Source organism: Fusarium pseudograminearum, chromosome 2 (assembly GCF_000303195.2).
Source record: "Fusarium pseudograminearum CS3096 chromosome 2, whole genome shotgun sequence".
Taxonomy (NCBI): Eukaryota; Fungi; Ascomycota; class Sordariomycetes; order Hypocreales; family Nectriaceae; genus Fusarium; species Fusarium pseudograminearum.
In genome coordinates, this window is record NC_031952.1 from 6,059,317 (window position 1) to 6,082,007 (window position 22,691).

The 22,691-nt window shown below is 46.9% G+C and overlaps 11 protein-coding genes across 11 annotated transcripts, besides 2 other annotated features; 7 read left to right on the forward strand and 4 right to left on the reverse strand.

Annotated features, from left to right (window-relative positions):
- Window position 1: 1 nt before the first annotated feature.
- Window positions 2-96: a repeat region.
- Window positions 97-257: 161 nt separating this feature from the next.
- On the reverse strand, window positions 258-1,904 carry FPSE_11160 (uncharacterized protein; the record flags this gene model as incomplete). Its single annotated transcript, XM_009264277.1, has 1 exon — window positions 258-1,904. The coding sequence occupies one exon, from the start codon at window positions 1,902-1,904 to the stop codon at window positions 258-260; it is 1,647 nt and encodes a 548-aa protein (XP_009262552.1).
- Window positions 1,905-3,168: 1,264 nt separating this feature from the next.
- On the forward strand, window positions 3,169-3,881 carry FPSE_11159 (uncharacterized protein; the record flags this gene model as incomplete). Its single annotated transcript, XM_009264276.1, has 2 exons — window positions 3,169-3,378; window positions 3,423-3,881. The coding sequence occupies 2 exons, from the start codon at window positions 3,169-3,171 to the stop codon at window positions 3,879-3,881; spliced, it is 669 nt and encodes a 222-aa protein (XP_009262551.1).
- Window positions 3,882-4,417: 536 nt separating this feature from the next.
- On the forward strand, window positions 4,418-6,057 carry FPSE_11158 (uncharacterized protein; the record flags this gene model as incomplete). The annotated part of the gene is made up of 4 exons (XM_009264275.1): window positions 4,418-4,678; window positions 4,724-4,940; window positions 4,987-5,378; window positions 5,425-6,057. 4 exons carry the CDS (start codon window positions 4,418-4,420, stop codon window positions 6,055-6,057), a joined length of 1,503 nt encoding a protein of 500 aa, XP_009262550.1.
- A 435-nt stretch (window positions 6,058-6,492) lies between these two features.
- FPSE_11157 (uncharacterized protein) lies at window positions 6,493-8,876 on the forward strand (the record flags this gene model as incomplete). The annotated part of the gene is made up of 7 exons (XM_009264274.1): window positions 6,493-6,548; window positions 6,598-6,964; window positions 7,012-7,216; window positions 7,267-7,298; window positions 7,347-8,610; window positions 8,656-8,753; window positions 8,808-8,876. 7 exons carry the CDS (start codon window positions 6,493-6,495, stop codon window positions 8,874-8,876), a joined length of 2,091 nt encoding a protein of 696 aa, XP_009262549.1.
- Window positions 8,877-9,383: 507 nt separating this feature from the next.
- On the forward strand, window positions 9,384-10,305 carry FPSE_11156 (uncharacterized protein; the record flags this gene model as incomplete). Its single annotated transcript, XM_009264273.1, has 6 exons — window positions 9,384-9,628; window positions 9,674-9,726; window positions 9,775-9,834; window positions 9,886-9,963; window positions 10,014-10,091; window positions 10,139-10,305. The coding sequence occupies 6 exons, from the start codon at window positions 9,384-9,386 to the stop codon at window positions 10,303-10,305; spliced, it is 681 nt and encodes a 226-aa protein (XP_009262548.1).
- Window positions 10,306-10,516: 211 nt separating this feature from the next.
- Window positions 10,517-11,721, reverse strand: FPSE_11155 (uncharacterized protein; the record flags this gene model as incomplete). The annotated part of the gene is made up of 2 exons (XM_009264272.1): window positions 10,517-11,447; window positions 11,504-11,721. The coding sequence occupies 2 exons, from the start codon at window positions 11,719-11,721 to the stop codon at window positions 10,517-10,519; spliced, it is 1,149 nt and encodes a 382-aa protein (XP_009262547.1).
- Window positions 11,722-12,215: 494 nt separating this feature from the next.
- FPSE_11154 (uncharacterized protein) lies at window positions 12,216-14,197 on the forward strand (the record flags this gene model as incomplete). The annotated part of the gene is made up of 3 exons (XM_009264271.1): window positions 12,216-12,535; window positions 12,597-12,624; window positions 12,671-14,197. 3 exons carry the CDS (start codon window positions 12,216-12,218, stop codon window positions 14,195-14,197), a joined length of 1,875 nt encoding a protein of 624 aa, XP_009262546.1.
- A 654-nt stretch (window positions 14,198-14,851) lies between these two features.
- On the forward strand, window positions 14,852-16,229 carry FPSE_11153 (uncharacterized protein; the record flags this gene model as incomplete). The annotated part of the gene is made up of 8 exons (XM_009264270.1): window positions 14,852-14,872; window positions 14,917-14,963; window positions 15,016-15,111; window positions 15,157-15,198; window positions 15,247-15,313; window positions 15,369-15,409; window positions 15,455-16,144; window positions 16,196-16,229. 8 exons carry the CDS (start codon window positions 14,852-14,854, stop codon window positions 16,227-16,229), a joined length of 1,038 nt encoding a protein of 345 aa, XP_009262545.1.
- A 276-nt stretch (window positions 16,230-16,505) lies between these two features.
- Window positions 16,506-17,349, reverse strand: FPSE_11152 (uncharacterized protein; the record flags this gene model as incomplete). The annotated part of the gene is made up of 2 exons (XM_009264269.1): window positions 16,506-16,897; window positions 16,947-17,349. The coding sequence occupies 2 exons, from the start codon at window positions 17,347-17,349 to the stop codon at window positions 16,506-16,508; spliced, it is 795 nt and encodes a 264-aa protein (XP_009262544.1).
- Window positions 17,350-18,621: 1,272 nt separating this feature from the next.
- On the reverse strand, window positions 18,622-19,425 carry FPSE_11151 (uncharacterized protein; the record flags this gene model as incomplete). The annotated part of the gene is made up of 1 exon (XM_009264268.1): window positions 18,622-19,425. One exon carries the CDS (start codon window positions 19,423-19,425, stop codon window positions 18,622-18,624), a length of 804 nt encoding a protein of 267 aa, XP_009262543.1.
- Window positions 19,426-19,870: 445 nt separating this feature from the next.
- Window positions 19,871-19,916: a repeat region.
- Window positions 19,917-20,885: 969 nt separating this feature from the next.
- FPSE_11150 (uncharacterized protein) lies at window positions 20,886-21,831 on the forward strand (the record flags this gene model as incomplete). The annotated part of the gene is made up of 3 exons (XM_009264267.1): window positions 20,886-21,107; window positions 21,160-21,695; window positions 21,747-21,831. The coding sequence occupies 3 exons, from the start codon at window positions 20,886-20,888 to the stop codon at window positions 21,829-21,831; spliced, it is 843 nt and encodes a 280-aa protein (XP_009262542.1).
- Between the last annotated feature and the right edge of the window lie 860 nt (window positions 21,832-22,691).

Here is a 22,691-nt window from a genome sequence, read left to right on the forward strand (position 1 = left end):
GGTCGTCACCGACCCAACTACTAATCCGCCCCTTACCAGCTTGACTATGGGAGAGCGGACGGGATCCCGTATTTTCTGGTAGGTATGGTCGTATGTGAAAGATACAGGACGTAAAATGACCTATATCTTGACAGCATGTAGCGTTGGAAATAGCCCTGCACCTAGTTCCATCACACAGACAGACACCAAAGATCAGAGTGGACAGGAAGCGATAAGACTTCGTGATAAAACCATGCGCTATATGATTTCAGAAATATCTAATTGAACAACTTCTTAACCCTCTTATCCACCCTAAAGTTGACTGGACTCTCACTTCCCACAAACACAAAGCCATCATACAAAGTACAGCCCAGTAAAGATCCTATCAAAGTCGCCGCCCACGGCCCATAAAACCACCACCCGCTATGAAATACATTGTCTCCTCGGAATCCAACAGCATAAGCAATGACTCGCGGCCCAAAGTCAGACGCAGGGTTTAGCGCAGATCCAATGTTGTACCCCAAAGTGAACTTGAGAGTAGTCACAAGGAAGCCCAAGACTAAAGCGTGCATTCCAGCACCGGGCGGATTGTTCTGGTCGTCTCCAAGGGCAAACACAGCTATCATCATGATCGCGCTGCCGACGACTTGGTTGAAAAAGGCCGACTTGAGCGTGACCCATTCTCGAGGCGTGGAGAAGAATGTCATGGACATCTTGGTCATATCGGGATCCACGTAGTTGATCGAGTCAGCGTATATGGCATAAGCTAATGCTCCAGCAACGATACTGGCGATAAACTGGACGAACACGTAGATGGCGCACTGCTTCCAAGGAAATCCACGAAATATGGACAGTGAGACAGAGATGGCAGGGTTCATGTGAGCACCTGAGACACCACCGCCGAGATAAATCCCGAACATCCAGGCAAAACCCCAAGCCCAGCATGAAGTCTCATATGTTCCGTATGGTTGTGATTGTTTGGCCGACAAGTTAACCGATAGTGTGCCTGTGAGACCGAGAAAGATGGCCACCGCGGTAGCCAGAAACTCAGCAAGTGGTTCAGGATGCCTTGCACGTAATCTTGCCCACCAGTTCCTCATCTCATCTGCATCCGTATCACCAGATTCCACGCAAGGCTTTTCTTGGTGTCCCAATGGTTCACCATCAACCTTGAAATCTGGTGGAGAATGTCCATTATCCTGCTTTGATTGCACCCTGGAAGCGGGGTCTCGATGTCCAGGTGTTGGTGTCGCTTCGCCAGGGATGTATTCAAAGACTGGCTGGCCAGCGTCATTTCGTCTGTCATTGTGAGCAACCCCGGCCGCTGTAGTTCGAGTTTGCTGGCGCTGTATATCTCGTGAGGGAAGGCTACTCTGAGTCTCAACTCGATAAGGCTGCCCAGAAGTAGTTCGTGAGGCATAACCAGGATGAGGTTCGTTGGTAATTTCCTCTTTTACGATGGCCATTTCCTCATCAACCTTTCCATCGGGTCTGACTGGTTTTAAAGCTTTGCGACGAACCTTGTGAGGCAGAGGCTTTCCAAGGCTGAAAATGGGCTTCTTATCTGCCTCGCCGAACCATGGATTCTCTTGGTAGTATCCATCTTCGGCAGGGGCATAGTGATGAAATTGGGAGGAATGTTGTGGTGCTGTAGGACGAGAGGCGGTCCCTTCGCTGGACATCCGGGAGAAGCCCCTTGAGGAGGCAACAGGGCGTCGACTCATGTACGACATGAAAGTTGAAGGTAGGCCATGGAGTACACGATGTCTGGAGTGTGTTGACTTGGAACGTTCTGTTCCTGATTCTCTGTCTGGGATAGTACTGGGAATGCGATTCGCGACATTGCCAAGATGGGCTTGACCTGGTGTTGATGGAGTAGTTGGTTTTGAAAAGTAGTCGTGGCTCTGGTCTTGAGTTCCAGCCATATTGAATTGATGTAGATAGAGAAAACTACTGAATATATCTGGATGTTTCTACTATAAAATCTGGGTTAAAATGTTTTATATGTCTTCATCGACGACCCTTTATCACCATGACGTTAACTCGCCATATGAACCTCCACATTTACAAGTCAAGCCGGAGGTTTCTCTCCCTGCAGTGGACACTTGAGCCGAAATTCCAGGGTCTAGTGGCGGCCAAAATCTCTGATAGTGGAACCTGTCAACCACCAAAAATTGGGTCGCCATCTACAGATCGAGAAGATTCGTCTGTTTGAGGATATGATAGACATCGAATCTACTTTTCAGGAACATCTCATGCCTAATGTGCTACCCAAAGCCAACTGAGCCACAACTTTAATGACTCTTGTGAAAAAAATGACCCTTAGATCTCGGGCCATTAGCTCCTGGATGATCTCAGAGGCGCATCGAGATGAACAAACTCCCCGAACGTAACGTGGATAATCATGCGGTGGGCCATTTAACATCTTGGCCGGGGTCATCTGTAATTTTCTTGTTTCAAATCCGAATTGCCGTTTTTATTGGCAGTTTTCCGTTGCTGCATACTGCGGAAATTGAAATGGAACGCCAAACCTTGTTACGAAGAACGTTGCAGGATAAAGTTGTGTCTGGATTTGTTAGATGACGCAAGAAACCAGGGCCTTGTCAAGTTTCATGATGAATTCGTGATTAAACAAATTCCAGCCCTACCATTATCAAGAAATACTTGGCCAGGTACGCAGAAGGATGATGTGTCGAAGTAAGATGTAGTCCTTCTTGGCAACGACGCTTCGGTCCGATGCGTTGATGTTCACATCAAGATTGAATTCTGATAGAAGTCCATATACAAAAGGCGAATAAGCAAGAAAAAACTCGAATCAGAAGTCATAAACGAAGCCTCAGCTATACACCCGTGGCTATTACTGAAAGGGCAACGCTAGGGCCCTTCTTGATTGAGCTTATGTCTGGCAGTATTGTTATTATAATCCAGGGGTCCAATGTCATATCAGAAGAATCACGCTGGATGTAAGCAACTGTAGTGATGCAGCATGGAAGACTCAATCAAATGTCTGAGAGAGCTCTTTTTATTGAAGCACATGATGACATTGGTGTATTTAGTGCTTACGTCAGTATACCTTCCCATTTCGGATCTGATGTCACATCAGTCTCGTCGCATCACCTCCGCATCTGTTATGTTCATCCAGCCGCAACAAAGGACTAGAAACTTCATATCCGCTCCTCGATACCAACAATGAGTAATTCATGTGATATCTCCCCAGGTAGGGAGTTTTCCAGCAAAAATGTCAACGACAATCCGCCTACCGCTGAAGCCCTCAAGGCTGCTGACGCAATTGAACTCTATGATGGGGAGGGCAAGAAACACACCTTCAAAAGCATTTACAACAGACCAGACCTGCCTCGAAGGGTTCTTGTTGTTTTCGTTCGTCACTTCTTCTGCTGCGTAGGTATTCTCTTCCAAGACTCGGCCTCCAGCTAACATCACAGTCATGCGTGAATTATACCAGCTTCCTGGCTAAGAATGCCACACCGGAAAAGCTGAAGGAGCTTGACACAGCTATTGTGATCGTGGGCCATGGCGATGTCAAGCAAGTCGACATGTACCGTCTCGATACGGGCTGGCAGTACCCTATCTACACAGACCCTACAGAAAAGCTGTATAGTACATTGGGAATGATTAAGACGTGGAAAGAAGGGCCGCCGAATAAGTATATGCCCTGGACAACCACCTGGGCCGTATATTGGTCCATCAAGACTGCAATTTGGAGGTTTTTGCAAGGATATCCCTTATTTTCGTCGGGAGCACCCAACTTGCAGGGCGGAGAGTTTTTGTTTGAGGGAGAGGGGGATGACAAAAAAGTGACCTGGTGCCATCGAATGAGGCATTCGAGAGATCATGCCGATACTGATGAGATTACCGAGGTGTTGGGACTGAACAAGGTCTGAGTGACCATGCGTTCTATAGAGAAGGTAGTGATCCACGATTACTACAGATAGTTATGCCTGTACAAAATGGATATTAAAAATACAGCTACAGTCCTCAGGGTATCGGAAAGATTGACCGGTGAAAACACAAGAGACGAAATTGGTAGGCCATGCTCTTAGACTGCGTATTTTCACACCCTAAGACGTACGAGGCCAACGTTTCTACTACCCACTAGATACATAGTAAACAAATGAGATTCGGACATAAATGCCACATGCTTCTAACTATGCCGAGTTCCGGAATAGTATATTACAGTAACTAGTACTCATTGGATGAGATGAGGTGAAAATACGCACAGTGTTTGTCATCGGTGGTTTTCGCTCGATATCTCACGTCAGCTACCTGTGAACAGTTCTTAAGCCCAAACTCTCAACGTTCCAATCGCAGGATTCGTAGAGTCAATTGATCTACAGCAGCCTTCTAGAAAGCTGATATAAAGCCGGAAGTATCTTGCACTAGTCCAGCCTTTGCTGCACTATCCCCCCTCATTATCACCATGGAATTCATCGCAGCAGGCACAGCTTGGGCGCTGAACAGAGCACCTTCGCCACAGAAGGTTCTCAGCCGACTCGGCCTCGCATCTCTCGTTGTAACAAATACCTGGTCAGAACTATCTTCCAAGCTCTCATACAACGCGTCGATTGTGTTTCCAGACGACCCCGAGTTTAGTGGTCTTGTTAGTCGATGGAGGGATTGGCATGCACCACAGGTGGGTGCAGTTGTAACAGCTTTCACCGAGAAGGATGTGCAAGAAACGGTAAGCACAACACTTTCAAGAAGAAGCAATTCTGACTTGAGGCAGGTTCGATATGCGAATAAAAACAGTATACCATTTCTAGCTAGATCCGGTGGCCATGGCGCGACTGAAGCGTTGCAGCTGGCCAAAGATGTCCTTGTAGTTGATATACGAGGTATGAACGATGTCAAGATTGCTCTAGATGGCAATTACGCAACCATTAGCGGAGGTGCCAGTGTTAAGAAGGTTGTTGACGAACTGTGGGCCGCAAAGAAACAGACTGGTAAGTTCTCTGGGAAAAGGCTTATACCCAAACTGACAAAAGACAGTTACTGGTATCTGTGAATGTGTCGGCATCTCGGCGCCCGTTCTTGGAGGAGGCCATGGGTGGCTTCAAGGTCAATACGGTCTCGCATCCGATCAGGTCATTTCTGCACGCGTTGTCCTTCCCAACGGCGAGGCCATGACAGCGTCCGAAGAGTCGAACCCAGATCTCTTCTGGGCCTTGCGTGGAGCAGGACATAACTTTGGCATTGTTACAGAATGGGAGTACCGCATCTACGACGTTAAAAACCCGAACTGGTCGTACGAAATCTTCATCTTTTTGGGCGATAAGCTTGAAGAGGTCCTTGAGTTGACAAACAAGATGATGAAAACTCAGCCACCGGAAATAATACACTGGATGTACATTGTCAATATCCCAGAGATTGATCCCGACAAGGTATGAGTACGGTTTCTGAGAATTCTGCCAAGCTAACAGTCTATAGCCGATCATATGGTATGCAATTATTTCTGATGGTCCAGTCGACGAGGCCCGAGAATACGCCAAACCTCTCCACAAAATGGGCCCTCTCAACGTCAACGCAGGTGCTGTCCCGATGCCAGAACTCGCTCACATCACACTTATGAGTGAAGATGCTGTCGGCTGCACAAAAGGCTTCACGGGTCTTCGATACCCCATAGGTCTCAAGAAGTACGATCCACCGGCCGTCCGTCAAGTTTATGACTCTATTGCCGAGATATCTCATCGCATCCCAGAGTTGGCGGGGTCATTCTTTCTACTCGAGGGGTACTCGACACACGGCGTGAAAGCAGTTGACGCAAGTGAATCTGCGTTTCCTCACCGTGATGACGAGATTCTTGTGACATCATACATCCTGTACAAACCCAATGCTACGCTGGACAGCTTGGCGCAAGAGCATGGGGAGAAATTGAGGGGCCTCCTACAGGAAGCTAGCGATGAACCTGAACGATTAAGAGCATACGTCAATTACGCGCATGGGGTTGAATCGCTGGAGAGCATGTATGGGTATGAACCCTGGAGGATCAACAAGCTCAAAGGGCTAAAGAAGAAGTGGGATCTTGAGAACCGGATGAGATTCTACGCACCAATTGTTTGAAGATAGCACACGATGGATGGTCAGGCAGACTCAACTCAGCCCTAACGCATCGCTTACGGTGAGAAAAGCAGTCAGCCCTATGCACCTAAACCCTTTGTAATTTGCTACACTCCACCCATGTTCGTTCGGTTGCTCCGATAAGCCAACCAGAACAGGTTGCTTCAAGTCGATAACAAGATAATTAAACTGCCAAGGTTTCAACAGGACAAGATAGAGAGAAACCTGGTCCAAAAGAGTAGCCAGATCGTCAAATATCCCACGTGACATAAGCTCTGTTGTCAATTCGTTCCGAGGTAGATGATGATCCTGGACTAAGCAATCTAAGCTTAAATTCTCCGGCTCAGCACTAATTAATCATAAGCCACATTGTAGAATCAGCATCGACCTTTCTCACTTTCTCAACTCATCATCTTACTCCTACGAGATATATAGAAAATGCAGCAACAGCCTGTCCGAGCGACACTCTCGTGTAGTTCCTGTCGTCAACGAAAGTACGTCCGTTGACTGTCATGATTCCAAGAAATAACGCTGATGAATCAGATTGAAATGTGATCGTGATGAGCCCTGCAGCAATTGCGTCGCCAGAAATGTGCCCTGCCAATATGCTCCGTGGCCCCGAGGTCGCGCGGCTGCGCATAGGAAAGACAACAGACAGACAGATCTGAACGATCGAGTGCGCCATCTCGAGACACTTCTCGGGTCTATTGTCTCCCAACTTCCCTCTCAACAGGGCTCTTCTTCTGGCTCACCGAGTATAAAGAGTCCTGCGAGTACATACATCACGAATCAGGGGTCTCTGCAGTCTTCTGGCAGCGACAGTACCGAGGTTAAGCCTGGTCGGTTGATGGCGAATCCAAATGAGACAATTTACGTCTCCAGTAGTCATTGGTCGGCCATTTGCCACGAGGTAAGCCATTGACTTTATTAGGAGAACAGTTAACCAACAATCTCCAGGTTGAACATATCCGTGAGCATCTTGACGAGACCAACGAGTCTGCTGATCTGGGCATCACGGACCAAGCCCAGAGTCAGGTGCCCATGCTTCTAGGCCCCGGAAGATTGACGCCGAGTCTGGAAGAAGTTTTGGCAGATGTCCCCCCGAAACACATCACAGATAGAATCGTGTCGCGATACTTTAACGCCACTGAGCCTTCCATCAGTACGTAAATGGACTCGCAAGACAGGACAGGGCTTGCTAATACTAGAAAGTGATCACACACACTGGCGAGTTCCAAATAGAGGTATGCAAACAGTCTCCAATCTATGTATCACGCTGATCAGACATCCAGTACAAACGTTTTTGGAACGACCCCAATTCGGTATCCGTTCAATGGATTGGCATGCTGTTCGGTGTTCTAGCCACTGGAACATTCTTGTATATCCGCTCGCAAGACGAGCTTCCCGAAGGTCTCGGCGCGCCAATGGAAGTTGCAGAAGGTTTCCACCGACGCTGTACAGACTGTCTTCTGATTTCCAAGTACTCTACAGCGCCAGGTAGGTACACCCTCGAAACTATGCTGTTCAATATCCACGGAGAGTTCGTTCGTCGTCGCGACGCACACCTTGGTGTCTGGATTCTCACCGGTATTGTTATCCGGCTGGCTATGAGAATGGGTTATCATCGTGATCCAGACAGCTACCCGCGCATCTCTCCTTTCCATGGAGAAATGCGTCGTCGTGTGTGGGGTGTCATCCAGCAGCTCGATATCTTGACGTCTTGCCAACTTGGTCTCCCTTCACTCATTCAGGAATCACAGTGCGACACGAAGCTACCGCGTAACATCACTGACGATGACTTTGGTCCTGATTCCACTCGACTCCCTCCGCCTAGACCCGACACCCAATTGACACCTGTGTTGTATACCCGAGTCAAAGTCCGAATGATGACAATCTATCGAACCATCTTCAATCAAGTTTCCCTTGGAAAAACGGAAAACTACGAGGAGATCATGGCTCTTGACCAGAAGCTTCACCAAATGCACCAGTCTATGCCACCTTGCTTCCAGATAGCCAAGTTGGAAGATTGCATCATGGTCCAGCCATATATTCTCATTCGGCGGTACAATCTTGAACTACTCTTCCAAAAGGCCAGGTGTACACTGCATCGCCACCATATGGCCAAGGCGTACCAGGATAAGAAGTACGATTACTCACGAAAGACCTGCGTCGACTCAGCCATGACAGTACTGGGTCATCAAGCCAGTATCCTGAAGGAAGTCCAAGTCGGTGGACTTTTGTACAAGGATAGATGGTTCCTCACATCCCTCGAACGTCATGACTTCTCACTTGCATCCATGGTCGTCTGTCTTGAGTTGAGCAAACAGCCCGAGCATGAGAACCCGAATCTCGTTGGTTATACTCGCGAGAACATGATTCAAGCACTTCAGACCTCACAAGCATTCTGGGCAGCGCTCAAGGCAGTCTCTGCTGAAGCACGACAAGCTTACGATATGCTTACAGTGATGTTGAAAGCTGTTTCCGTTAGCGATAAGGGGAAGCAATCCCTTCCCGATATGATGAGTGCTGAGAAGGGTTATATGCAAAACGGCAATGGTACGTTCATCTCTTTCTAGCGAAAACATGGACTGACGTGTTTAGGAAATACGAATGGGCATGCCGATCCAAACGACACGCCATTCTCGACCGAGTTCCAGGGTATAGAGGCTATGTTGAACAGCTCAGATGCTGTTGACTGGGTAAGTTGGACTGGGTTTTTACTTCGTCATCACTAATACTGACGTTCTTTCCAGGACATGTGGGAGTCTCTTGTTCATATGCCTGACGACTTTTCAAACTACGAGATGTCCGAGGAGCCTTGAAGCGGGTGTAGTTTGTAGCAAGATGGAATGAGTTGATGAGTACATATGCTGGACATTGCTTTTACTGAAGCCTAGGAATATACGATAATGGCTGCCGCAAGACTTGACTATTGAACAGTAGCAAGATTCAGAAATACCATCCCAATACGAGCGACGATCATGTGTAAGGATCTAAATGCTCAAGTCCCATGACAACTCGCGTACTTTGACCTGCCTATCTTGTTCACAATGGTAGGTAAAGCAAGAAATGACCCCAGAACAGTAAGATTGACCGGAAAACCGGCATGACGGGGATTTTAGCTATCCTAGGAAGGTCCACAACGACATGAAACATTTATGCGCCCGAAACTTGATCGCTTTGATAGGTGGAATGAATCTTTAAATGCTCCGAGTTAAGAAACAGGGTCGTCATAAAACAGAAACATAAGTGCGGTATATAATCTATGGAAAGCCGGTTAGAAACATTCTGTTTCCCACGCTTCTACTGCTTCTAATTCCATCATCACAATGCAGCTTCCCACGGCCCTCAGCGTCCTCTCTCTCCTATCAGCGGCTCAAGCCCAGACCAACGTTCACTTTGGTCCTGCCTTCTCTCTCGGCCCAACTAAATCATGGATTCGTGAAGCTACGACGACGCTTGTTCTACCGCGAGTTCCTGGCCAGAAGGACCGTCTGGCTTTATGGCCTGGTATGGGCACGAGCAGCGGCTCACTAATTCAAGCATTGGCTGTTTCTTTCGCAAACCCAAGACTGTAGGTACATCACGTCAAGGGAGAGTACTTATCTAACAATTACAGCGAATGTGGCGGTCAGCCTGGGCAATGGTGTACATGGGCTTCGACTCTGCAAGGTGAGAATTACAGCAGGAATACGTAAAATCGCAGACTGACTTGAGCAGGTACACAATTGGGCAACAAGAAAGTTCCAGCAAGTCCTGGCGCTAAATTGACGATCCATTGTGAGTACCTCTAGTGTTCAACTGTCTCCAGCCGTACTGAATGTTCTATAGACAAGTATAACGATGCTACGCAGAAATACGACCAGAGTGTTGCCATTGATGGAACCGTCGTGTCCACTCTCTCCACCGGTGAGTTTCTTCAAAATGTTTGATATAGAGTAATACGCTAACAGCAACAGCTTCTGGACGTGCGGAAGGTTGGGGCACAGCCGTCGAATGCCAGGACGCCGCCTGCGTTAGTACCGTTGAGGCTCACAGTATGTTTTCGTCATTCAATCCTGGTAAACTTAACTGACAGAAGTAGACTATATCAATACGGTCATCATTCTGAACCAAGCTGATCCCACCTTCAGTAACACCCTTGGTCTCAATCAAGCTACGTCCTCCGGGCTGAGATCTCCTGACGGTGGCAAGACTTGGACAGTGGCCACCATCAGTCACAAAGCGTTCCGTTTCAATTTTCCCAAATGAACAAAAGCCATATGATGAAAACAGCTTTCTTGATCTGTAAATATTTAGTTACATTACTATATCAGCTGTAGGGTTTTGCCTCAGTCCCAGAATATTACATGGTTTCTATATAAGAGCACTATCATGATACCAATGTATCTACAGTAGTTGGTGGTTACTGTAAGAACATTTAGATATACCCATGATCGGAGTGGATAGAATGCTGTTAAGACTATGCAAATGGCCCCTCGAAAAGCCACTCTCCAATCAACCTTTGGGCCTCCTTGGTCTTCAACTCCGCGTCTTTAGACAGCTCCTTATCTCCATGTAACATCTCCATTGAATCGTAGTGGTCGTACCCGTGAATCTGATCCGGAATCAATAACCATCTGTAGTTTACATCATGGTTCTTCACTCCAAACGAGAACTTTTCGTCATCAAGGATGAGCTTCCCAGGAGGACCAACACGACTGCGACCGACAGTCTGCTCCTCGATTTGGCGCCCCGACAGACCGCAGATCATCCTCCAGGATTCATTAGCGAGCATGTCAAGCTCATCGGCAATCATAAAAATGTTTGGTGGCAATTGTTCCTTGGAGGCGTAGATGGGGCTGAGAAGAGGATCTTGAAAGTCTTGTCCACCCAGCGTATAGGCCGCGTCAAAGAATGAAGAAAAGCGAGAGAGATAGTCAACAGAATTCGCGCGGAAGCCTCCAATCGATGGTTTATACTGTCTCGTCTGCGTTTTCCACTCGTCTGTGACTGACACGTCAACCACAGGATAAACAGGGATCACAGTCTTGATCCGCCTGACACCATCTCCACTGCCACACATACTGGGAAGTATAGATACAGAGAGGGCCAGGTTTCCACCAGCAGAAAAGCCCATCAAAGCAACGCGATCCTTGTCGATAGGTAGAGAAGAGTCAGACAGAACTGCGAAGACGAGTTGTTCCAGATCATAGATGGGCGTTGGGAAACGAGCACGGGGGGCTTTTGTGTAGTTGAGTGCAACGACCAGAACGGAGTGCATGTTTGCAAAGTTATAGTTGAACAGATCATCGTCGCGAGGATCGCCCACGACAAAACCACCGCCATGAATGCTGAGGATGGTAGGGAGTTTCTTTTGAGAGTTTGAGTTGAAGTCTTTTGGGTAGAAGATCCTAGGAAGAGTTAGTGGATGTTATAACAGTAGAGGAAAGTTGAAGCGTTGACGCACCTTATGGGAAGCTTTGGTCGGCAAGCATATTTTTTAACAAGTGTCGGTGGATGTGCAGACGCAACAAATCTCTCTTTGATAGCAAGGACCTTGTTGGCAATAACAATGAAATAATGCAAAATGTTGTATACAACTGCACAGCGAAAAGCAGTGAAGCTCGAGATGTGCTGCTTGTAGCGCCGTGTGGCTGCCTCCAGCGAGATCTTTTCGTCTGGCATGATAGAGATAAAGTCGAGTAAATCTTGAGTTGTGTAACTAACGATCAAGAGCGAGCTATATGGGGAATTGAGCGCAACCGAGATGATAAGTACGTGCTTAATGCCCCGCAAATACGTCGCTTCATCACCCCATACCTCGGTTCGAAAGATTTTGAGTTCAGATCGTTATCAGCCCAGAGAATCGTTAACGGCATCAAAGTCGAGATATATAAAGTTCTGGAAAAATACGACGCTGCGTTCTTTTACAGGGAATCCCTTGATATAGTGACCAAGAACCAGTTCCAGTCAAGCCGTCAGATGTCTCTCACCTTAGTATGGACTTGGCTTAGTAGAGGAATCATGCTCTCTGCTTATTGGCTCGGTGAAACTCTCCGAGACTAGACTTATTTGGACCCCGAAGCCCCCGAAGCTCTATCCCACACCCCGAGACTCCTTTATCCTACAGCCCTTCTTCCTCTCCTGCTTACTTATTACTTACTCGCAATTCACTACCTATGGCTTTGACAAACGAATTACAAAAACACGCTTGCACAGTTTGTGCTCGTCGCAAGGTCAAATGTGATCGACTAGAGCCTTGTTCCAATTGCCAAAAAGCACAGACAAAATGTTCCTACGAAGCACCACCACCACCTAAACCGCGCAAAAGGGCTGCCGACGAAGAATTATTGGCCAGATTAGCTCAGTATGAGGAGTTGATGAGAAATAATGGCATAGACTATACACAGCATGCTAATGTCTGGGTATCTCCGGGTTCGGGAACAAAGCCTGAAAGGGACACTTCGACGGATGTTGATTCTCCTGCCCCAACAGAACTGTAAGCGACATGTGTAGTCATATAATCCAATTGTTAGAGGACTAACAAAGATTGTCTGCAGTTGTCTTTGGTCGACGTTATGTCCAGAAGTAAGATATCTTCAACATATCATTTTACTTCAACTAACTTGATTAGCTTAAGTACCCTCCCATATTGACTTTACGCCACAAAGACGACCCCTTCCTTCATCCATCACCACCTTTCAACTCAATACTAAGCATATCAAAAAACACATGCGAGTTTCATCCAGAGGCAAAGCATATCTATTTTCTCTGGCAAACATTTGTTGAGACGGTCAACCCACTCATTAAGATCGTCCATGTCCCAAGTTTACAAAAGCGCATCCTTGAAGCCAGCTGGGATACCTCGCGCATCGACAAGTCACTTTCGGCGCTTATGTTTTCTATCTACACGCTCTCTGTCACGTCCTTAACGTCAGAACAATGCTTATCATCACTGGGGCAAGATAAAGGTGCTTTACTCATGCACTATCGAACTGCAACTCTACTAGCACTGGTTGAGGCTGATTACATGGAAACAAAAACGTTAGAGGTGCTCCAAGCAATGACACTCTTCATATTCTCAAACCCAGAGTCTGAGATAGCGAGTACCATGACTGCGACTTCCATAAGAATCGGACAGATAATGGGCCTTCACAAAACCGACCTGGACACAAAACTGTCATTCTTTGAGAAAGAAATGCGAATAAGGCTTTGGTGGCAACTAAAAGGTCTTGATTCTAGAGTCCGCGCTGTTTCAACACCTGGAATCAAAGTATCCAAAAGTGACTTTGGCGACTTGCGACTTCCTTACAGCATGAACGACGCCGATTTGCATCCGGACATGTTGGAGCCTTCCACGAAATACAATGGTACAACGGAGATGACCTGCGTCCTGATGAAGTTCGAGGTCACAAGCTGGATCAAGTCATCAACCCGGGCGGCAAAGATTTTCGAAAGTATGGCTCCTGGGTTTTCAAAGGCAAAGACTACTATCAAGATGGAATACGAGGCTATTAATGAGCTTGAGGCTATATACACGGAGAAATACCTGTCGAAACTGGATAGATGTGTTCCATTCCACGATTTGACCCACACAATGGCGAACCTGGCCCTTGCGCGTATGAGGTTCATGCTGCATCATCCACGAAGCCGATCGGTATCTGGAGAGGATGTGTACATAACACGACAAGAAAGCGACCTTCTCTTCAACGCAGCACTTTCATTCATTCAATACGTCGACATGGGTTTTAAGAGCAAATTTTCATCTCAGATGTTTACACATTTGACTTCTACCTATCACATCGACGCATATATCTACGTCGTCAGCGAGCTACGTAAGCGGGATTCGGGCCCCAGGATTGATCTGGCATGGAAGCTAGTGGATGGTCTGTACGCTGACCACCACGAGCTCATTGACAACACCGAAAGTCCCTTGTTCGTCGCTCTGGGTAACCTGGTTTTGGAAGCCTGGGAAACACGACGAAAGGTGTTGACTGAAGCGGATGTTATACCGTCTTGCATCGAGATGCTCTGGGCCAAGCGACGGGTTGCAAATGCAACTGCTGAGGTAACAGCTGATGGTGTCAATGGCCTCGAAGGATGGGAGTTCAATGTGGACGACTTTGACTGGACTTACTGGAACAACTTTATGCGGTTCTAGACGTGTTAAAAAAATAGCATTAGTGGGACAAACAGAGTACTGGGATCGTACATAGGCGACGGATCGCTCGGATGTCTTCACCAAGACAGCCGATTTGGGGAGAAGGGGGCAGAATAAGGTTTCCTTAGCATGTACCGACAATAACCATCGTTCGGCTCTGAAGGCTCATAGCCAATAACAAGTCATATTGAACCTGAAAAACCTGTAATATGGACCTTGAGAAGCAAGGTCTATTTTGCCGTCCTCGCATTAGCGCAGTTCACCCCGCGAAGAAGACAAGAGAGAAGGGGGAACGAAGAACGGAGAAAGGCCCAAATGTCCCCATTTAGTGCTGAAAGAATATATCATGGCTATAGAACAATACTAGAAATAGGATATAACAAGATGATCTAACTTCAATCTGTCAACCTAATTCCTACCACATTCAACGGACATCTCGTAACGAAGACCCCCTGTCGAGTTTATCTGCAAGACTCAAGGTGACCCCACCTGTCAACACGCCTGTCAGTGGACATGTGCCAACGGGAGTAGGTTTGACATGTCAGCTTCTCCTCTTCAAGGTCGCAAAGAGAATTGGCATACATAAATATGTCTTGCAGCCCCCGCCTCGGCGAGTGATGCGTTCCCAGCGATCATTTTCGTCTCTGCGCAACAATGGCGGCTCAAATTGAAACGGTAGGTTTGTCTAATCCAGTGCAGGATGTTGCTGACTTATGAAGGATCCTGCTTTAGATCTCGGGAACGAGACCGATATAAGTGCAGAGAGGTATTTATTTGGCTTTTCCTATCTGGTTGGTGTATTTTCTGATTGAATGCAGTGATATCGAATCTACGGCGTCCATCACGTCGAGTATCTTTGAGAATCACTACTTCCAGGGCAGGTCTTATGCGAATCCCAAGTATGGAAAGCATTGGTAAGAAAATCGTGGCTTGGGATAAACGTAACACTAACGGGTCAGGGCGCCGAACGATGAAGAGCAACTCGAAGCACTCGATCTTATGTATGTCAGCCACTATAACGTCTAAGAGGATTGCCATTGACTCTACAGCCACCACTGGTTGACGTTGATGCTTGATGACAAGCTTTTCCTCCCCCCGATTGGCGATAACCCGCAGGTAAGTTACACGAGTGGAACGCAATCGCACCGGGGCGTGTTCTTACATGTGACAGAAAATCCTAGATGTTGGTACAGGCACAGGAATATGGGCAATGTGAGTTGGGCAAGGTCTATCAGGAAGACAACTAACAAGCCACAGTAACATTGCGGATGAGTTCCCCTCTGCCAAAGTCATAGCCACAGACATCACACCAAGCCAACCCAGCTTTGTCCCCCCAAACGTCGAATTCCAGATCGACGATGCAACGCTGGACTGGACTTTTGAACCCGAGTCGTTTGACTTTATCCACATTCGCTTTTTACAGGGCACTATTGACGACTGGGACAAGTTCTACGGCCAAGTGTACAAGTTTCTCAAGCCAGGTGGTTGGTTTCAGCACATAGAGCCTGATCTGCAGATGTATTCACAAAACCCAGAGGTCAATGTTGACGACGAGCAGTACACACCCCACACTCCCTTCAAATCCACAACTACTGACTCGTCCTATAGTATTTACACTCGCTGGGCAAATGTGTTCAAAAAAGTCGGCAAAAAAACGAACCGTGCATTTGATTTCTCTGATGAAAAGCTGGAAAAGCTCGCCAAAGCAGCCAATTTCACTAATGTGACGTACCAATCACACAAAATTCCCGTCGGCCGGTGGCCCAAGGATAAGAAGAAGAAAGAGCTTGGGACTTTTGTAGGGTTGGCTTTTAGTCAAGCGCTGGATGGGTTTATCAAGTTGCCACTCTGTGAGATTCTTCAGTGGAGTCCAGAAGAGATGCAGATGTTTGCGGTCGAGATGAGGCAGTCGATCATGGATCTCAAGACGCAGACTCTTGGATATGTGTAAGTCTTCCTTTGCCACGATGTTTCAGAGTGATACTAATAGTGTGGTAGATTCAGTGTGTATGGGCAGAAGCCAGAGGCTTGAGAAGAGACTCCTACATGCGATGCTACGCCTAAGCAGTAGATATCAGCTCATGATGATGATTATGTTTAAACGAAACCAATTACTATCTTGCTCAATGTGTTTGCGCCACAGCCAAGTTGATATCCATTGAGCGGCATTATTTTCTCATTTATCTCCGTATAATAAAACATCAAAACTCTTATTATACTTTTCTCCGAATTTGTAACATCTTCAAACTATACAAATATATGTCCAACAAATTATATACAATACAATCCAGACACTATAAAAGATGAATTAAGCAGTGTTGTAGTACATCTCAATCTTCTTGATCTTGAAAACAGCGGTCTGCTTGGGGGGTCCAGCACTCCAGCCCTTGTCGCCGTTGGACCAGTTGTTCCAGATCCAGGGGCCAGGCACGTTGGGGACATCCTTCTTGGTAGACCACATCTTGACACCGTCGACGTAGAACTGGACGAGGTCCTTGGTCCAGTCAATTCGGTACTCATGCTCAGTGGAAGTAGGGTTGGAGGGAGGGAGGACAGCCTTGTGGCTTGGCTGGCCGTCACCGTCTCGGTCCTGGTTCGTGAGCCACAGACGACGGACTCCATCGTAGTTGGACTCGGAGTTGGGGTCTGAGAGCCACTCAATGTCGGTCTCTTGGCTGTCGGACTGGTAGAAGAACATTCCTGGGAACTATCAGCAAAGTGCAGGTTCAATCGAGTTGCTGGGACTTACCGTTGCAAACACCTGCAGGTTCGCTCAGAATAGCTGTCGTTCGGACGGACGCATACATAATGTTCTCCATCTCGGTGGCAATCTCGGCGGACTTGTAAGGCTTGGCCTTTTGGCCACCTGGCACTGAAAGCTCTAGGTAACCATTGCGAAGCTTGACGTTGGAAGACTTGAAGACATGGGTCTTGCCAACAGGGTAATCGCTGGCGTAGAGGCCCTCGGGAAGAGAGTTCCCGTTGAACGTCCAGACCTGCTTGTTGGCGAACTTGGTGGAACGGTCAACGATGTAATGACCCTTTTCGAGCTTGGGAACAGGGGAGCGCTTAGTAGAACAGTCCTCCTTGGGTGCTGCGCTCGTAAGGCCAAGAAGCGTTACGGCGACGGAGAGGTAAGAAGTCAGATGCATGGTGATATAGATGTATAGATGGATATAGTTCTGAACTTGATATGATCATTTTGACCTGACGGACTGGTTATATATATAACAAATTGCTTTATTAGAAGGATCGTAGGATTTGCGGATTGATTGACATCTAGACCGTGCTGAAAGGAATGATGCTAATGTCGGGTCTGGTTTAGCGCTGGGTATTCGGGCTGAGCATTCCAGGGGTCGATGGGCCTAAGTTTAAGGAGCATGCCAAGGACGATTGGTAATTGTCTAGAGTCTAGACAAGCCAAACAATGAGACGGCTCGATTCTCACGGGCCGAACCTATGTGGCTTTCCTCCTGGTATTCTGTCTCTCTTTGTTGTTCCTGTGTATCCCAGTGTTGGAGCAGACACAATGTCCAAGTCATATCCTCCTTGCATCACCAATAAGCACTAGATCAAGGTTGAAACGGAGCATCGGCGGGTCTCTAATTTCCCTTGTCAGGACATTTCATTGGTCTCATTGCGAGCATGAAAAACTGCGGTCACAAAGTGGAATCTCACGAGTCCGAGATGGCAAATCATGGAGACAGGGAGGAATGTAGCCTCTCTGGTTGAGACGAGACAGGCGCATGGTTCAGAGACATTGTAGATCCGGTTCAGGCTGAGGGAACTTTGGTTAAACGTTCGAGGCTGACACTCATGATGGCTGCATGGTCTGTCTAATTGATCATCTCTTCAGCTTACGCTCTCATTTTAATATCCTTGCTAAAGTATTGCTGTAACTACTGAAACTGCATCGCTTTACCTACAAAACAGACCATTCCAGACACCTTTAGCCCACGGCCCCTAGAAAATAACCATCAAGTCGAGCCCTAGGTTATCGCAGTAAAATTGACTGCAAGCGGTCATTCTTGTCGCACCCAAATCTCTAGCCACGGGGGATACTAAATTGGTGTGAATTCCAGAGGGAGTTTCGCAACCCCTGCTCCACTGATACATTTCTGCCATTCATATATCTCAAGTAATCCATCATGCTCAGCCTCTTTGAACCGATCCTTCGAGGCCATGCATCTCAATGCGCCATGCTTACCTGATCCCCAAGTCTTCTAATTAACCACAAGACTACAATGAACATGAGACAGAAGAGAATCCTTGCAGATTATTTGCATAGTAACGATGTAACAGAACATACAAGTTTTGTTGTATAAGTATATTAATTGTGTCGTCTACATCTCTCCTTCTAGATTACTTCAAGTGTCTGTACCTGAGTACACAACAGCTACTTGTAACCTATCAGTCAAGTTGACTCAACACTCCGACATAAGTGCATCATCCTCCGGAAAGAGGTCCAAGTATAGGCCATTCGATAGTTGGTCGCTTCCAATAAGTGTTTCTATTCCAACAAACAGTCGATAGAAGTCGGCAAAGATAACGACGGGCTTCAACACGGGCATGACGTTCTCCTTGCCTGATCTAAGCCTGTCCCACGTATCTCGTAGTTCCCTGACAGCTTGATTTTCTTCCCAGTAAGCTTTGAGTTTCTTTATGAAACATTCATTGGAAGCGTGGAGCCGACGTCCGTAATAGCTGGTTATAACTTCGGCCAGAAATTGTGGGAGCGACGTGTCGTCCAGATCGTAGACTTTGAACCCCAAATCACCAAGGTCGGTCTCGTTACCACATAATACGGCCGAGATGCCGATGTAAATTGTCTTGGTCCGGTGGCGTTCGTTTGCCTCTGCTCGCTTCATTAGGCAAGCTTGAAGGTCCTCCAAGGTATTCTGTTCCGGCCACAATGTAGCAATTGCATCTACCCTCTCATCCAAGGATTCGAGACTGGCAAGTGCCCCCGGGTCTAAAGGCATCAAGATGGTGCCGATGCAGGTATTGCGCATAACTTCTTGACTCTCTCGACACGTCTCTACCATGGCGTGTGACATTGGTTGATCAGGCCATTCAATATCGTATTCCAGGCGGTGGTCTTTGGGATAAGTATATATAGCCGCGTCTTGTTCTTGCGCCACTGTAGTTTCCCATATTTGCAGTCTGAGTTCTGCTGGGAGGTTGGCGAAGCAAGTAAATGCCGTCGAGAAATTGCTTGTCGTAGGCATGGTTGGTGATGGGTTCATTGCGGACATAGCGCAAAATGTGTTCTTCAAGAAGTGTAAGGATTTAGAAAATGTTCAGGGTTAAGTGGTGTTAGGTCTTCTTTTTATAGAAAGAAGATTTGGTAATAAAGTTTATTTGCCTTGATTTTAATCTTTAGGTTGCACATGATTGAAAGAGTTTGAAGGTTTAACTTTTGTGGCTCAAAAGGGGGTATCATCTGGCTCAATAGCATGCCATGCCGTAACGCCGTCGCAATCATCGTCCCTATGTATATTCTCTTTCTTGCGGTACCCACTCGGACCACAGTCGGTCTGTAATTGAAGCCACGATGTGCATCACATTGGCCGTGGCCTGTGGCCAGTAGCACACAATGACAGGAGCTGTGTGGCTGGTTGACTGGGGAATCGAAGCAACTCTCAAGATTAATCTAGGTTTTCTGGTCATGTGGAAAGCGAGGGGGAAAAAAAGAGTGAAAAAAAGAAGGAAAAAAAAAGTCTTGTGTAAGCATTGGAGTCATAATGCTTGAAAAGTGTGATTAAAGATAGAAATCTTTTTATCAGGTGGAAAATGAGGTCTAAGTCGGCCCGAGTTTAAAGAATTCGCCAACCACCCCGGATCACGTGCGTCTTTCTGATTGCCTACCAGGCGGGATCATTATTGTCAACCATAGTCCCAACCATATTTTCTTTATCAGAGAGAGCGTTGTTTCTGAAAAGCTGTGTTTTGGTGTGTTAAATCCTTTAGTTGATCTTCAGGAGGCAACTGAGAAAGCCTAGGCTTCGGTTTGAAGACCTTCTTCAGCCATGTATCCATCACAACCACTCGAGCCATAAGGGGAACTCTAGGCACTCCGAATTAATCTCTAGAACACATCACTTGCTTCACTGGCTCTTGCCAGAGTACTGCATTTTGTCTATCGCCCAGTAAAATATCATGAGGTCAATGCCAGAATCCCGCCTCCAGAACTTAAAAAGCAAGGCTTGAGTTCAATTCGGTATGGATTGCACCGACCATGACAGTGCCAATATTTGCCAGGCCCTTTTGTGTGCTATGCCGCTTCCTCAGTCCATGCTGATCGACACAGTTTGCGTGGTATCATCATCCTTTGTAGCTTAGTAATGGAACAACCAATTGGAAATCTCAGAACAGTTAGTTTCTGCCTAAAAAATCGTTCAAGATATCCTAGTTGTTCTGAAGGATTTGAAGATGACTGTGGTAGCGAAGGAATCTCTTTCCTATTCGGTTTCTAGGCTCGGAGACCCCTGGTGTACCGAGACTCTTGAGGGGTATCGCCAAGACTGGAACAGGATGTTGAACGATGGGCTTCGTGTCAAACGAGGCGCAGTTGATGGAGGATTCTATCTTGACTTGCAATCGACATATGGGTATAAACCGACAGATATCCCCAATCTCTCAGTAGTTTTTTATCGAACAACTTGCAGCCATTATTCAATTATACACGATGCATATTCAGTCAACTCTCGCACTGGGCCTTTTAGCCAACACTGCCACAGCTGCGCTTACAAGCTGTGGTACGAAAGGCTCTAGTAAAGCATTGCAGAAACTGTCTAAAGATCTGCAAAGTGGACCTTTGGCAATTCGCGACCAGGGAAAGAATATCGAAGTCAAGACGTTTGTTCATATTGTTGCGGCAAGTGAAAAGGAAGAGGATGGATATCTTACTGTAGGTTCCAAACACCTGACCCAATTTTGAAGTTATACTGAGTTTCTCATAGGATGATACAGTCAAAAGTGAGGTCGAGCTACTGAACAAATCTTACAACCCATGGGACTTCTCCTTTAAGCTCGCCAAGATCACCCGGACTATCAATGAAACTTGGGCTTACAACTATGGCGATTGGCCTGGCGGTAATGACACTGAGCCTGAAATGAGAGCGGCTCTTCGCGAGGGGAGCTATAAAGATTTGAATCTCTTTTTTGTTACAGACATGGTCCCCCGTGGAAAGTGCGAACTCCCCGTCCCCAGCGCGACAGATGACACCGTTCTTGCGGATGGATGCATCATGAAACCTAAAACCCGTGGCGTGCTTCCCCCCACCTTTGATCAAGTCACCATTCATGAGGTCGGTCACTGGTTCGGTTTAGAACATACCTTTCACAATGGTTGCGAAGAGCCAGGCGACTATGTTGATGATACGCCTTACGAAGCATCCCCTGTTCAGTTTGGTAACTGTGCCGAGCCTGGCCGCAATACTTGCCCTGATAAACCTGGTTTGGATCCAGTTGACAACTACATGACATATGTAGACTAGTAAGTGGCGGATGGTATTCCAGGACACAATGCAAAACTGACGGAGAATAGTGAATGTGGTCCGTTGAGGTTCACTCCCGGTCAGGCTGAACGAATGCACAAGCTTTGGAAGCTACGCGCGGACTCGAAGGTTTAGATACGAATGGTGTATTTATCCAGCGATGGGAAGAGATGGCAATGATGAGAGGTAAGTATTGGGTTTTAGATGAGATGAAGGAGAAGGCGTGAGATCCAGTGGAGGGGCAATCAACCAGCAGCTCGTGAATGCAATACATAAATAACAGTATTGTTTTGAGGGGTAAAAAAAAAACTTGATTGTATTATTGCCATGTCAGGGAGGTTGTTTTATAGGCTTGACAGGCAACAAAGAGGTGACATTCGTGGTGGCCAGGTGCAAAAAGAAAAGGTGTGCGGTTTATGTGGATCGAACACATGACCTTCAGATATCGTAGTGATTGAAGTTTGACTTCAGTCTGACGCTCTCCCAACTGAGCTAAACCCGCTGTTGGATATAATTAGTGGTCAGTGTTGTGTCTATGTGGTGCGGCGATGCGATTCGCAGACAACTCGTAGGGTGAGTCCCAGGGTAAGTTGCTGGTTTCGACACATTATCCGATGGTAAAGAGTGTACTTTACCAAGTGTGCTGCTTTTACAAGTGACTAGATATCTACCATTAGAAATGCTAGCCTTAAACTCAAAAGAAACATCCTCGTGCGATCTCTCTAAGCGGCAAAAATACAACGCTTCCAAGCCTAAGCTTTATTGACAATATTGATGTTGGAAGCAAAATCAGGTGGCAGGCTAATCGACAGGTTTATACAGCCACTATTTCGCACCAGCTGCTAACGACTTGCCCAGAAAAAACCAGTACATAATCCTCAACTAGAGACGTTTCAAACACATACGACCATACCTATCAGAGAACTCGGGATCCCGTCCGCTCTCCCATAGATAAGCTGGTAAGGGGCGGATTAGTAGTTGGGTCGGTGACGACC